General features: G+C 36.3%; 1 protein-coding gene across 2 annotated transcripts in view; it reads left to right on the top strand.

The window, feature by feature from the left end:
* The window catches only part of SLC6A15 (solute carrier family 6 member 15), a 46,224-nt gene that overhangs the window by 20,870 nt on the left and 11,139 nt on the right, over positions 1–14,215 (top strand). For both annotated transcript variants that reach the window (XM_002711371.5, XM_070051477.1), the window contains exons 3-6: positions 2,139–2,296; positions 2,658–2,784; positions 3,712–3,893; positions 11,669–11,779. In XM_002711371.5, coding sequence (XP_002711417.2) covers positions 2,139–2,296; positions 2,658–2,784; positions 3,712–3,893; positions 11,669–11,779 — 578 coding nt within the window. The remainder of the gene's footprint in view (positions 1–2,138; positions 2,297–2,657; positions 2,785–3,711; positions 3,894–11,668; positions 11,780–14,215) is intronic.

Genomic DNA, 14,215 nt, shown 5'->3' with positions numbered 1-14,215 from the left:
GGTAGGAAGCTCTGAAATAGATATTCCCTATTCACTACCAGGTTATTAGCAAAAATGGCTCTTCCATCATATATTCAAATATAAAAAATCAATTTACTCTTCCTATAATTGGTTCCTCTTTTCTAGCTGCCAATACAGCATTATTAGCATGTGTTATAAAATATCAGTGGATTTTATTATTTCAGGATGCCATTAGAGTACCAAATATTTTACTAATGAACCTGAAATGTAGCATTGATTTTTCTAGGTATCTGAGGATTATCCTCCAGCTGTTTAGCTGAACAGTTTCAGGCTACTGAGGTCTTATTCTGTAATCATTTGATGCAGTTTTTGGATAATAGATAAACCAATATAAGTTGGCTTGTCTGACTTCTCACAACTTAACTCACTTCTTCAGGCTCCATTTCCAAACCTGTGAAATGTGGGGGGAGGTTGTAGTGATTGTATTTCCCTTGCTGGATTCTTTATCATATATAAATGAATGACTGCATATAATGTGCTTAGAAATATATCTGTTAAATAGTAAATACTATCATAGTAAATATTATATTTTGTCTATGGTTTTTAAATATGAGGACTAATGTTAGAATAATTTGAGTTAGAAGAAAAGCCAGGTATCTAATAGCATGTCATGTACACATAATTGCAGAAATAAATCCCAATAAATCCAGTGTTAATTCTCTCTCCCCCCACCACCTTTATTCTTGTTCACAGTCATTCACATGCATATACACCCACTCAAAATCTAAAATTTGATGCAAGTGTTAAAATTTTTCTTTCAGTCCTTTGGGAAGCACTTTCAATGTTAGCAGTCCCTGAACATTGCAAATCAATTTGGGAATAAAATCTTGATAACTTTGTATTGTTTTGCAAGCTCATATATTCATGCTGCATGATGCATGCTGCTTTGTGAAAATAACTAAAGTCTGGGCTGGCGCTGCGGCTCACTAGGCTCATCCTTCGCCTGCACCCTGGGGTTCTAGTCCCTGTTGGGGTGCCTGATTCTGTCCAGGTTGCTCCTCCTCCAGTCCAGCTCTCTGCTGTGGCCCGGGAGTACAGTGGAGAATGGCCCAAGTGCTTGGGCCCTGCACCCACATGGGAGACCAGGAGGAAGCACCTGGCTCCTGGCTTCGGGCCAGCACGCTGCAATTTGGGGGGATGAACCAACGGGAGGAAGACTTTTCTCTCTGTCTCTCTCTCTCTCACTAACTCTGCCTGTCAAAAAAAATTAATAAATAAAAAAATTTAAAAAAAAAAACAATTAAAGTCTGATCCTTTATAGCATGGTAGATTATGTACAAACCACTATTTTAAAGTCCTTAAATAATCATTGTTATCATTGCATAAGAGTATAAATAATTGAGAGAAATAATTTGAGAAACTATATTACCATTTACTAATCACTACTCTTATGTCTTTATCTGTGATTTAGATGAAAAAATATTTGTTTTTAACTATGGAAACATTACCACACAGATGATAATACACACATTTTTAATCAGACATTGAATGTTTAGTTTCTCAATCACTCTCACACCCCTTCTTAGAATTTTAAAAAATAAAACAAAAATTTCCCTCCTGGAGTGTACTTTATTATGTATTAAATATGAGAAAAAAGACCTTTTTTTCTGGTAGAAGATATTATACTTTTTAATTTTTTTCTGTTTAGGTCTGTTCTTTTAATTTCAGAAAAAAAGAGTCACTTTTAATTTCCTACAACTCAATCTCATTTACCAGACTTGGGATGAAGGATTTAAATGGATTGGATAACACAATAAAGGACTTCATAAACCATATATGAATGAAATTTCTAGGATTTTTCAGAACCTAATCCAGAACAGAATTCATTTTAAAGAATCAGTTATTTTCATGGAAAATGAAGCTGTCTTACCTTTTCAATAAAATGAAAAATTTCATTAATATATTTATCAAAATTATTTTATATCGAAAACTCTTTTAGCAAGTTTAAGTTTCAAAATCTTAAATGTATAAAGTAATGAAATGGCATTTTATGTAAATTTCCTCTGCACATTACATTGAATCTCAAATAGGGTCTTTCATGAAATGATCAGAGTTACTGAATTCTTTATTGTGACTACTGAAAATATAATCTATTTTATTTGTTTCTCTCTCTGCAGGTGCATATCTTTTACCATACTTAATACTACTCCTGGTAATAGGTATTCCCCTTTTTTTCCTGGAACTTTCTGTGGGTCAGAGAATCCGGCGAGGAAGCATTGGTGTATGGAATTACATAAGCCCAAAACTGGGTGGGATTGGATTTGCAAGTTGTGTAGTAAGTTTCCTATTGTGGTGTATACTATTATCTTTACAAGGCTTGCAATTGTAAAATTGACATTTAAGTAGATTTTCACTCAGCATGTGCTTTTTCGCAACTTAGTCATGTTTTTAAAAACGCTACTGGAGTACGTATTAGCACACAAAATAAATTGTAAATATTGCTGTAATTTAGTATTGTTAATGCATGTTCTGAGGTCTGTAAGAGAGATTGTTTTTAGAGACGACCATGTGTTTCACATAAAAAGGAAAGAGGAGGATTTTCAAAATGTTAAATGAAAATTTGTGCATTTGATCTCACCATTTTAAAGAAAGAGGCATGAAGGATTTCATGTTAACTATATTGTTTTATTTTGCAGGTGTGTTATTTTGTGGCTCTCTACTACAATGTCATCATTGGCTGGAGTTTGTTTTATTTTTCTCAGTCTTTTCAGCAACCTCTACCTTGGGATCAGTGTCCTTTGGTGAAAAATGCTTCTCACACTTGTAAGACATGTGCTGAGTAATGTTTTTGTATTTAAAGATTAGAAAATTACTAAAGGCACAAACTTCAAAATTTTTTTTCTTTAATGAAGGAAAATTTTCAAAATCATCATAACAGACTCTCCTCACTTTTAGGACTCATACACTTTGAGAAAATTTTGGCATCATCTAATTTTACCAGTCGTTTCCAGGTTATTTTACTATGCCCTATGACAAAACAGCCAAATTTTCTAAGTCTTAAATTGCTAACTTAGACAATCTTTTATTTTGTACTCTCTAACTGATGTTTTACATTTTCATTGACATCCACAGAAATGGAACCAAAGAAAATAATTTAAATTGAAATAACTGCTTTTATACCTTAGCCTGTTGTTTTGTAGTCCCCCATTGTTTTTTAAATACTGTGAAATAAAGGGAGAATGAATCCTTATAGGAGCAGCACCCAGTAAGTAAAGCATTTAACTCAATTATAGAGTTCAAAATTTTCTAGTGACCACATTTAAGAAAAGTTGCAAAGAAAGAAATAAAATATTTTATTTAATTTAACATATCCAAACATCCAATTTCAACATATAATTAATATAAACATTACTAATATAACAGTTTACATTATTTTTCTTATATTCAATCTGAAATCCAGTTCCAGTTTTATGTTTGGGGCAATGAATTTGATTTGTAATTGCATTAGTAAGCCCACATATTCTTTCTTCAAAAATAAGTAATAAGAAATACCAAAGAGGATCCATGTCTGTTGGTTTTTCAAATTTTTGGACAGTTGAATTTTTTATTCTTCATTTTGAGTTTAAATACTGCTGTATAATAGTTTTCCTTTCTTGAAAACGTTAATAATTCATTTCTAAGCTTACTGGGGAAAAACTGTCTCATTTCCCTTTATTGCTTGACACAATTGTGTCATCTTTCTTCCTACAGTTGTAGAGCCAGAATGTGAAAAAAGTTCCGCTACCACCTATTACTGGTACAGAGAAGCACTGAATATTTCCAGTTCCATTTCTGAAAGTGGAGGCCTGAACTGGAAGATGACCATCTGTTTGCTGGCTGCGTGGGTCATGGTTTGCTTGGCCATGATCAAAGGCATTCAGTCTTCTGGAAAAGTTAGTATTGTTAGAGCCCTTCCTGATTCTGCTGATCACCATTCCTAGGCACCACACCCCCCTTAAGCTCTGTTAGAGATCTCTGCATGCAATTAGCAAGTAACACCTCATTGTAGGTAGTCAACTAAAGGTTAGTAAGAAAATGATGCTTCTAAAAATGTGTTTAGGATGAGGAAATAATATAAAGATTCAGTGTGTTTTTGTGATATCTAAGATCATTTATAACCTTTCCTGTCATTTATAATCTTGCCTATTTCAACAAATCTTTAATTTTTTTGTCAACACTTAAAAGTCCTCTCTTTTTGCTATTCAATTGACCCTAATGTTTTAATTCTCTGACCACTGATGAGTTCAAGTCATGGAAATTGGTTAAAGTGGCAAAATGAAGAATGCATGTATTCTGTTTGTTTTATACTATTATTCTCTTTCACACTTAGTGTTCTAAAGGAATAGTTGCATAAAGAATTTTAAAATAGTGTAGTGTTGAGTGTTTCTTAAAGCTCTGAACATCCTAAGGTAGTTATGATAATCCTGACAAAGAATCTGGAGGAATGTAAAAGACTCAAGAGCATGCCAGCATGGCACACTGAAGATGTAAAAAGGCTGTGATTGAAAAAGATGTGAGGTGATTTCTACCTGTGCTGATTTATTATGTTTTGAAGGATGCATTAGGAAAGTGCTTGCTATTCACTATTTTGCTTTCATATTGCCTTTTTCCTCCATTATCACTGCTGTTGCCTTTGAGGTCTTTATGTCTGTTAGCTGAACCATAGCAAGAATTTATTGTTGACTTTTCTGTCTGTCTCTCTGCCCCTTAACAGTCCATCTCTACTATTTTTCTTGCCAAAGCATAGCTCTGATCCTATAATTTTCAGGCTAAGTCTTTACCTATATACGTATAGTAGTAGGCGTGAGAATGGTAGTTAATAAATTAATAAATGATAGGGGTAGATATGTTTCTGACAATGATTATAGCAAGAACAATTACAGGCCAATATTTAATACTTATTATTATGCACCATACACTATGATACATACTTTATATATTTTATCTCATTTAATTCTTTTTTTAAAATGATTTATTTGGGGTTATTTGACAGGTAGAGTTACAGAAAGAGAGGGAGACAGAGATTAAGAGAGAGAGCTCTTCCACCCTCCAGTTCATTCCCCAAATGGCCACACTGGCTGGGCCTGGGCCATGCCGAAGCCAGGAGCCTAGAATCCCATCCAAGTCTGCCACCTGGGTGGAGGAGGCCCAAGCACTTCCACTGCTTTCCCAAGTGCTTTAGCAAGGAACTGTATTGGTAGTACAACAGCTGGGTTGACCTGCTGTGCCACAACATTGGCCCCTATCACATTTAATTCTAAAATAACACTAAGAAGTAATTGCTACTTTCAGATTTGTTTTACAGATTAAAAAAAAAAAAACAGGTTTGAGAAATCAGGTAACTTCACAAAAATTTCAAGACTAGTAAATCCTAATACTTGGAGTGAAATACAAGTCTATCTGAATCTAGAGCCATGTTCTTCAATTTCAATATCACAATGTTTCTCACTTTCATATTTGTTGCTACCAACTGATAGACTCTTTCATGAAAGACCTCTGTAATATTCTTTGCTTTCTGATACTTTCTAATTTAATTAGAATATTTGATGATTTGTTTGAGTGGCAAATCATAGCTAATTTTATATTTACCCTCATGGTGGAAATTCTATATAGTACTTGGGCCCCTGTTTTCCACATGGGAGACCTAGATGGAGTTCCTGGCTCCTGTCTTTGGTCTGACCCAGCCCTGGCCATTGTGGCCATTTGGGGAGTGAACCAGTGGATGGAATTTCTCTTTCTGTCTCTCCCTCTCTTGTCACTCTGCCTTTCAAATAAATAAATCTAAGAATATTGTCTACAATTACATTTAGACTAGCATATAAAGTGTATAGGAAACATAGGTGAATTTTGTTTGTACACTTAGGACCATCTACCAAAATATAATTTTTCTGCACATATTCCAATTCCAAAAAAAAAAAAAATCTGAAATCCAAAACACTTTGTGTTCCAAGTATTTTGCTTAAGGGATGTTCAACTTGTACTACTCTGCTGTTATTATTACCACTATGCTAAATACATCACATACATTTCTACTGGCCAGATGGTTTTCATGTTTTTATACTCATTTTACAGCAAAGTTGACAAGCTTAGGAAGAATGAATAATTGGCCAGCATTAAGCAACTGCTAAATAACAGAGCAAAATGTAGGCTATAAAATTTCTAAAAGATTGAGTCTTTTTTTGCAGGTATTTTTATAATAAACATTTTAATATGTAAGAAAAAATAAGGAATTATATTTTCTATTTTTAAATAATTAAAATGAAAATACATAGCATTTAGTTGATTAATAACTAATCTCTCTGCTTAATCTATTTTATTTCTTTTTTAAATTTTTATATTTTATTAGAGAGAGAGACAGAGATAGAGAGAGAGGTCTTCCATCCACAGTTTCAATCCCCAGATGACTGCAACAAAGCCAGCAGCCAGGAGCTTCCTCAAGGTCTCCCACATGGTTGCAGGGACACCAGCACTTGGGCCATTCTCTGCTGCTTTCTCAGGTGTATTAGCAGGGAGGTGGATCAGAAGTGGAGCAGCTAGGACATGAACTAGTGCCCATATGCGATGCTGGCTTTGCAGGTGATGGCTTTACCTGGTACACCACAATGCCGGACCCAATGTGTTTTTCAAAGGTGTTTTATTTCTCAAAAGCCAACAGGACTTAAAAATCATACAAAGGAATGTGTTTCATATTTATTTTCCAATTCTAAAAATGTGTACTTCTTGGACAATATAGTGGCTATGCATTCATGAAGTTATTTATTTAACAAATATTTATTAAATACTTATTGTATCTCAGTCACTGATCTAATTCTGGAAGTATAGCAACTAGCTTTATGATTTGCACAATGTCTTGTCTGTTTTGTTTTTCAACAGAAATCAAATGTAGTGACAGGTGTCCTAAAATATCACTAATCTCACTTATTTTTCAAGTGAAAATGAAGGCTACATATTTATATTCTGGAGAGGCTGATTATGCTTTTCTAATTAAAATAATACCTTCAAATTTTACATGTATGTTTTGCTTCATAATTTTATTTTTATACTCTCTATAATTTCAACTTAAGCATGAAGAGAGGAAGAGATTCATCTTGTACTTGTATTTTTCCAAGCAGAACAACTCCAACACATCCTTAACATGTTCTTTTCCCCGTGTCCCACAACCAACTTCTTGCCAAGTCCAACTGATTCTACCACAGGAATCTCACATCTGTCCCCTTGTTTCCATTCTTGGTGATCTGTCACCTGTTTGCATGACAATAGTTTCCTCTTGTATCTTGCCTTCTGACTATCTCTGTCATTTCTCCCATGCATCCCAGATATCCATCATCTACTCTGCTTCCACAGTGATCTTTCCAAAGATCTGATGGTGATACTGAAAAGATACGTGTCTTTGAATGTTCTACTCTTTGCCTATCACTGCCCACAGATCCTTCAGCATCTGCAATCAACTGGCATTTCATGCTTCATCTCCCACAAGCTGCACAAACTATATGTAAAACTCACAGGAGTACTCAGCAGTCTGGATTTTGCATAGGCTCTCTTTCGTGCTTGCCTAAAATGTTCTCTCTCAAATTTCTAGCACACAACTCTTCAACCATCAAACTCTAGTTCAAATGTTACCTCCTATGTGAAATCTTTCAAATCCAGGACAATTTAAATGGCTGCCTCTATGCTATTATGTACTTTCTACGTGCTTCTATTACTGACTTAAATTGTAATTATCCATCTCACTCATTAAGCTATGAATTCCATGATGGCAAGACTGTGTCATATTATTCTTGGCACACTCTAAAACATTGTGTATTGAGAGAGGATTTATGGGAAGTTAAATTTTTCTTTAAGAACTCATTTTCTAAAAGAAATTTGAATTATGTAGTATTTTAAAACTATATACTAATTATATAATCAGCCTTATTTCAACTCTGGCTTATAAATTCAACAAACATATGAGCTCTTAAATACACTGATGTGGATTCTGTGATAAGACTCTAATTTAGCTTTATAAGGATGGACAGAAACTTTCCAATCGCATAATATGGAGAAAAACAAGTCACAATTTTAAACATGTAAATGGAATTAAGATCACAACTTCAATTTCATTCTTCTATGACCAGATGAAAATACAAAATATCCAAACATTAAATGCCCAGATTTAAAAGGATGTATGAGGGTTCTTTTTAAAAATTCGTGGCAAATGGAATTAAAACTTAATATACATATTTCACAAATATTTTGAAGTACCCTATTGTTTAAGTCGGCACTTTATGGAGACATTTATTTTTTAAATTTTAATTTACTTGACAGGCAGAGAGACAGACATCTGAAGAGCACACATATTCTCTGATTCACTCCAAATGCCTGCAATGGCCAGGCAGAAGCCAGGCACCAGGAATGCAACACTGATCTCCCAAGTGGGTTATCACTACTGCCTCCCACTTGCATTAGCAGGACGCTGGTATCAGGAGCTGGATCTGGGCATCAAACCCATGTACTCTGGATGTGGTATATGGGCATCTAACTGTTGAGCTAAATGCCCACTTTCCATGATGTTTTTAAATATATATTCTTTGGACTTAATCATATGTCTTTAATTTTAGCATACCAAAAGAATCAGCTTCAAGTAGATTGAATCCAACTTATATACACCCCAAACTCTTTCTCCTTACCATCCCTTATTTTATGATTTGCTGTCTAAAATTATTTTATGAAGTCACTTATTGTTTGCCTTCTTCTGCCACTAGAGTGAAAACTGTGAGGATAGACACATCATCTGGCTTGAAGCTTTAATATTTGCAAAGGAGAATCATAAAGGAGAGAGCTGTAATTCAAGTGAGATAAAAGTACCTCCCAAAAGAGTGCTAAATGTTGGGCTGGTGTTGTGGCACGGTGGGTTAGGTCCCCACTTGGGACATTAGCATCCCTTATTGGAGTGCTGGTTCAGGTCTTGGATCCTTGGCTTCTGATCCTGGTTCCTGCTAACACATCCTGGAAAGCAGCAGGTGATGGCTTCAGTGCTTGGTTCCCTGCCACCCATGTGAGAGACCTGGATGGATTTGCAGACTCCTGAGCCATTGAAGGCTATTGTGCACGTTAGGGGACTGAACCAGCAGATGGAAGATCTCTTTCTGTCTCTCTCTTTCTTCCTGTATGTTTCTCTTCTCTCTCTTGCTTTGCCTTTCAAGCAGATGAAAATAAACTGTCTTGTTTTCCAGTGTAGGGGACTAATAAATATAAATAATTCCAACAGTGCTAAGTGATGTTAAAACAAGCAAAATCAAGGTGATATCACTGAAGGTTGCTGGGGTGGGTGGGGATCGGGGCAATGGAGAAAACAGGATGGAAAAAGTATAGCCTTGTGTTGGATGGTCAGTGAGAACCTTCAGGAGACGACGAAGATGAGAATCACGTGCAGAAGAGGGAAATGAGAGGACCCATCCTTTCTCTGCCCCCAAGGCTGACTGGACTGGGTATCCTCACAAGATAGCAAGAGCTTGAAGGGCTGGAGATCAGCAAGGAACCGGGGTGGGGTGGGGCTGGGGTGATTTGGAGGACATTTAGGCAGGCACTCTAGTTAAGGCTCTGCAGGTCAGAGGAAGGAATCAGCATCTTATTCCAATGGTATTAAGACATTCTTGGAGTGTTTTAAACAGGGTATGATATAACCTTAGTAGTAGTATGGAAACCCAGTTAGGAGAGGTTATTTATTTATTTTTAATTACTAGAGAGGAGTTCCAACTGCTGGTTGATTCCCCAAATACAGCAAGGTCTGGGGCTGGGGCCACAGCTGGGACCTGGGTCCTCAATTCAAGCTTCCATGGAGGTAGCAGGAGCTGAATTGAGCTATCCCTCCTGCGTCCCAGGGTATGCATTAGCTGGAAGCTGGAGTCAGGAGCCAGAGCTAGGAATGTTAAATTCAGCTGCCCATTAGGCTTATTCTTGCCCCAGGAGAACATTATCTGTTACTTGTAGATGTTTGATTTAGCAATCAGATGAATGGTGGGAGTCCATTTTCTGAAATGGACATAGGTGGGAACAACTTTGGGGAAATTCAAAAGTTCATTTCTGGACCCGAAAAAATTTGTCTGGGAGTCGGTGAATGGTATGAAAAGGAGAGTTCCTTTTCAGTGATTAGAAAGTTACTGGGGAGAAAAAAAAAAAAAAAAAGAGGTGAAGTAGAAGGTAAAGCATTACATGATTAACTGTTCAGAACTGAAGCAGACTTAGCATTGGGACCATTCTGTACTTTGGAAAGCTTTGTAGAATTGTAATGAAACTTCGTTTAAAAAATGGCTTGTGTTTTTGCTAATTAAGATAAGTGGAGTGGGCTCTAGGCTTACGTTAGGACACTACTTGGGACACTCTCATTCAATAGTCGGTGCCTGATTTGAGTACAGGTTTCTCTGCTTCCAATCCAGTTTTCTTAAAATGTGCACCTTGGGAGGCAGCAGATGAAGGCAGACGTATCCCCGCCATCCACAGGGACACTCAGATTGAGTTTCCAGCTCCTGGCTGTGGCCTGTCCCAGTCCTGATTATTCAGGACATTTGGGGAGTAAATGAGTGGATAGATTTCCATCTGTCTCTTTCTGTCTGTCTGCCTTTCAAATTAAAAAATAAGCAAAAAATAGGCGGGCACCTCGGCTCAATAGGCTAATCCTCCGCCTATGGTGCTGGCACACCGGGTTCTAGTTCCAGTTGGGGCACTGGATTCTGTCCCGGTTGCCCTCTCCAGTCCAGCTCTCTGCTGTGGCCAGGGAGTGCAGTGGAGGATGGCCCAAGTGCTTGGGCCCTGCACCCGCATGGGAGACGAGGAGAAGCACCTGGCTCCTGGCTTTGGATCAGCGCGGTGCGCCGGCCGCAGCACACCAACCTTGGTGGCCATTGGAGGGTGAACCAACGGTAAAAGAAGACTTTTCTCTCTGTTTCTCTCTCTCACTGTCCACTCTGCCTGTCAAAAAATATATATATAAGCAAAAGGTAAAATGATAAAAGTAGGATTTGTTAGGGAGTTAGAACCTGTTCATTTTTCTCTTAAGTATTGCTTGTTTTATGAACTTTAAGGAATAGACACTATTCATGCTACACTACACCTATGGATTAGTTCAAAGTAGATTAAATGCAGACTTAAAAAAATTTTTCTTCTGGGGCCAGCATTGTGGTGCAGTGGGTAAAGTTGCTACCTGTGATGCCTGTGATGCCTGTGATACCATATAGGCACTAGTTGGAGTCTCTGCTGCTCCACTTCTGATCCAGCTCCCTGCTAACCACCTGGGAATAGCAGTGGAGGATGGCCCAAGTGCATGGGCACCTCCCACCCACATGGGATACCCAGATGAAGCGCCTGGCTCCTGGCTTTGGCCTGGCTAATCCCCGGCCGTTGCAGCTTTCTGGCGAGTGAGCCAGCAGATGGAAGGTTTTCTCTCTTTCTTCCCTCCCTCCCTCCAACTCTGAATTTCAAATAAATAAAATAAATCTTTAAAAATTTGTAAAATTAATACTTACATAAACCAATCAAGGCAAATTAGCTATTCTCAGATGGCTTTACAAGTTTTTAATAATAACATTAAAAACAGTAACTGTTAAAATATGGAATAGAACGCATTTAATCTTAACTACTGAAAAGAAATGTACTTGTGTGTTCACCTGTTTCTATTTTCCTTTCCTTGCAGATTATGTATTTTAGTTCTCTGTTCCCTTATGTAGTACTTATATGCTTCCTAATCAGAGCACTTCTTTTAAATGGTTCCATTGATGGCATCCGTCATATGTTCACACCCAAGGTATGTGCCATATTTCTGTTTAACATTTACAGTCATGAAAACATTTTGGGAATTGTTAAAATGTTCTTACAGTTATAGTTAAGGGCTAATTGTTCAAACATATGTACATTAGACTTAAATGTAGTTGTTATGTTAACCAGCCTGTAAAATCCAGAACTTTTATATAGCATCTATAATTACATCTGTTTGCCTTCAATTTTTAGTGTCCCATTTTGGTTCTGGAGTAAGACCATCAATATTTAAACTTCAAAAATCTGCGTTTGTAAATTAACCTCCAGTGATTACACTGATGTGTTTTAGAACTTTTCAGTCTTCATTTACTCTCCCATCTCTGTTTCAGTGATTCTTAACCTTTTTATGGACCCCTTTGCAAAAATGAAAATAGGAATGCTTTTACCAGAAAAAAAAGAATGAACCTATTAATCTGTGTAGTGTCTCAGGAGAACGACAGATTACCTAAAGTCCATGGACTCAGGTTAAGAACTTCGTGGTAAAATTCTGTCTCAGAGAAAAATCAGTATTTTCTAGTTTCTGTTTTGTTTTCGGTTGTGTGTCTTCCTGGGGTAAAATTTATAGTGGTCGGTTTGGGGCATTCTGTAACTTTTATCAATTCATGAACATCTCAGGAAAATTCTCGTTAAGCTTCATAGAACTTACGCTCTGCCATACAACTTAATGGAGCTGAACTCAATGCTGGACGCATTGAACCTGGTTAATCATAACTTGATTTCTGTCATACCCTATTACTTTGATTTGACAGGAAACAAAAATAAATTTTGGGGTGTATTTGTTTTATTCAACACAATGAAGTTGTACCTCCCTGTTAGTTTGCTATTAACATTGTCTTGGCTAACATAAAGGTACAAGTATATAAAGATAATTTAAAAACTAATATTAAAATTGGAAGTTATCTGAAGAAGGAGTGGCAGCCAGCATCATGCTGTAGGGTTTGGACAGGAGGGATTCGCTTCTCTGGAATTCTTTGTCACTCAGAGCAGCTGCCTTGATACTGTGTAAAAAAAGCTGTATTCTTTGCGTGTCTGGTTCTGAGTTGGTATTCATTCTGTAGCAGCAAAAGTGCTGACAGTGGCGTCTGGTTTTCTCGGCCAGTTCAAAGGATCTATTTCACAGAGTTGCTGGTACTTCTCCTTAGTGAACATGAGTTAAGATTCATGAATTCCGGTCATGTTAGAAATGAGATCTGCTTCAAATGGGACGTATTTAATGATCAAAAACATTTATATTTATAATATCAAGCAAAAATACTTTCTGAGTTTAAAATAACCAAATTCGGTGTGAATCTCTAGAATATATCTCCACGTTGGCAATTACTTGGGAAACAGTTCTCTTTCATTTGGGATATGTATATCTTTCACAACTTTAATGCTTCTATGTAATACTTTTATATTGCCGCAGTATTTAAAAATGCAGCACAAATTAGTATTATTTTTACTTGGACTAGTGATCGTTATTAAAATGTTAATTCCTTCTGCAGCTTGCTTTTCGTTGTTAAGATGCTTTATAAAGGTCACAGTAGGATGAGACATTTTCTGTAAGAATGACAAATAGCTGTAAATTATTTATTAGTTTATATTACTATGTGTGTGGAAGAAAGTATGCAATCACACAAAATACTACAGAATCAGTGAATGGATTTTTCAGAAATTGGAAGTCATCGGAATGCATTAGTAAATAGGTATTTTCTGCCATCTAGTGGGCAAAATTGAGAAAGACAATGGTCTGGTACTGTAATACCTTAGTTGATTACGAATAAATTATAGACAATAATGATTATTTTTCATGAACACCTTTAAAAATTTTCAGTAATAATATTAAAATTAATTTAAGCAATGCATCCTAATATTTGAGAGGGCATGCATTACAGAATTGACCTGTGTTTATATTTCACCTCTACACCCAAACTACTGTGTAACCTGTGCTAGGTTGCTTGACTGTTTCCTGATTCAGATGATAGTGGCAACTGCTCTATGGATTTCTGTGATTAAGGGAGATGAACTAGTACAGTACTTATCAGTGTGTCTACCACTATAGTTCACATATGTTATCAATTAACAAACACACACTACTGTGGCTCTCATCTTTCTGTTGAGAAAGATGCAACCTAGAAGAGACATTTCACTTTTCCTAGAATGCACTACTTTAAAATTATTGAATATCAGAGTCAGGATCTTAAACTCTCTGGGAAACTCATGTTCTTAACCAAGTTTTATGTTGTTCCAAATAAAGACGATTTCATTGCAGTGGCAAAAAGAGATAGTATTCCAATTCAGCCAATACCACATATTACCAAAACCTAACTTACTTGATATTGAAGTCTACATAATTTATAGCTAGTATTAATTGTTCCATCAGAAGTTTTGATTACATACAGTAATAATTATAGAAGGAATAAACACAGTTTTTTGAAATATGTGT

The sequence above is a fragment of the Oryctolagus cuniculus genome, chromosome 11 (genome assembly GCF_964237555.1).
Source record: "Oryctolagus cuniculus chromosome 11, mOryCun1.1, whole genome shotgun sequence".
NCBI lineage: Eukaryota > Metazoa > Chordata > Mammalia > Lagomorpha > Leporidae > Oryctolagus > Oryctolagus cuniculus.
The sequence above is the reverse complement of the archived record's forward strand: the minus strand, read 5'-3'. Positions and strand labels throughout refer to the sequence as shown.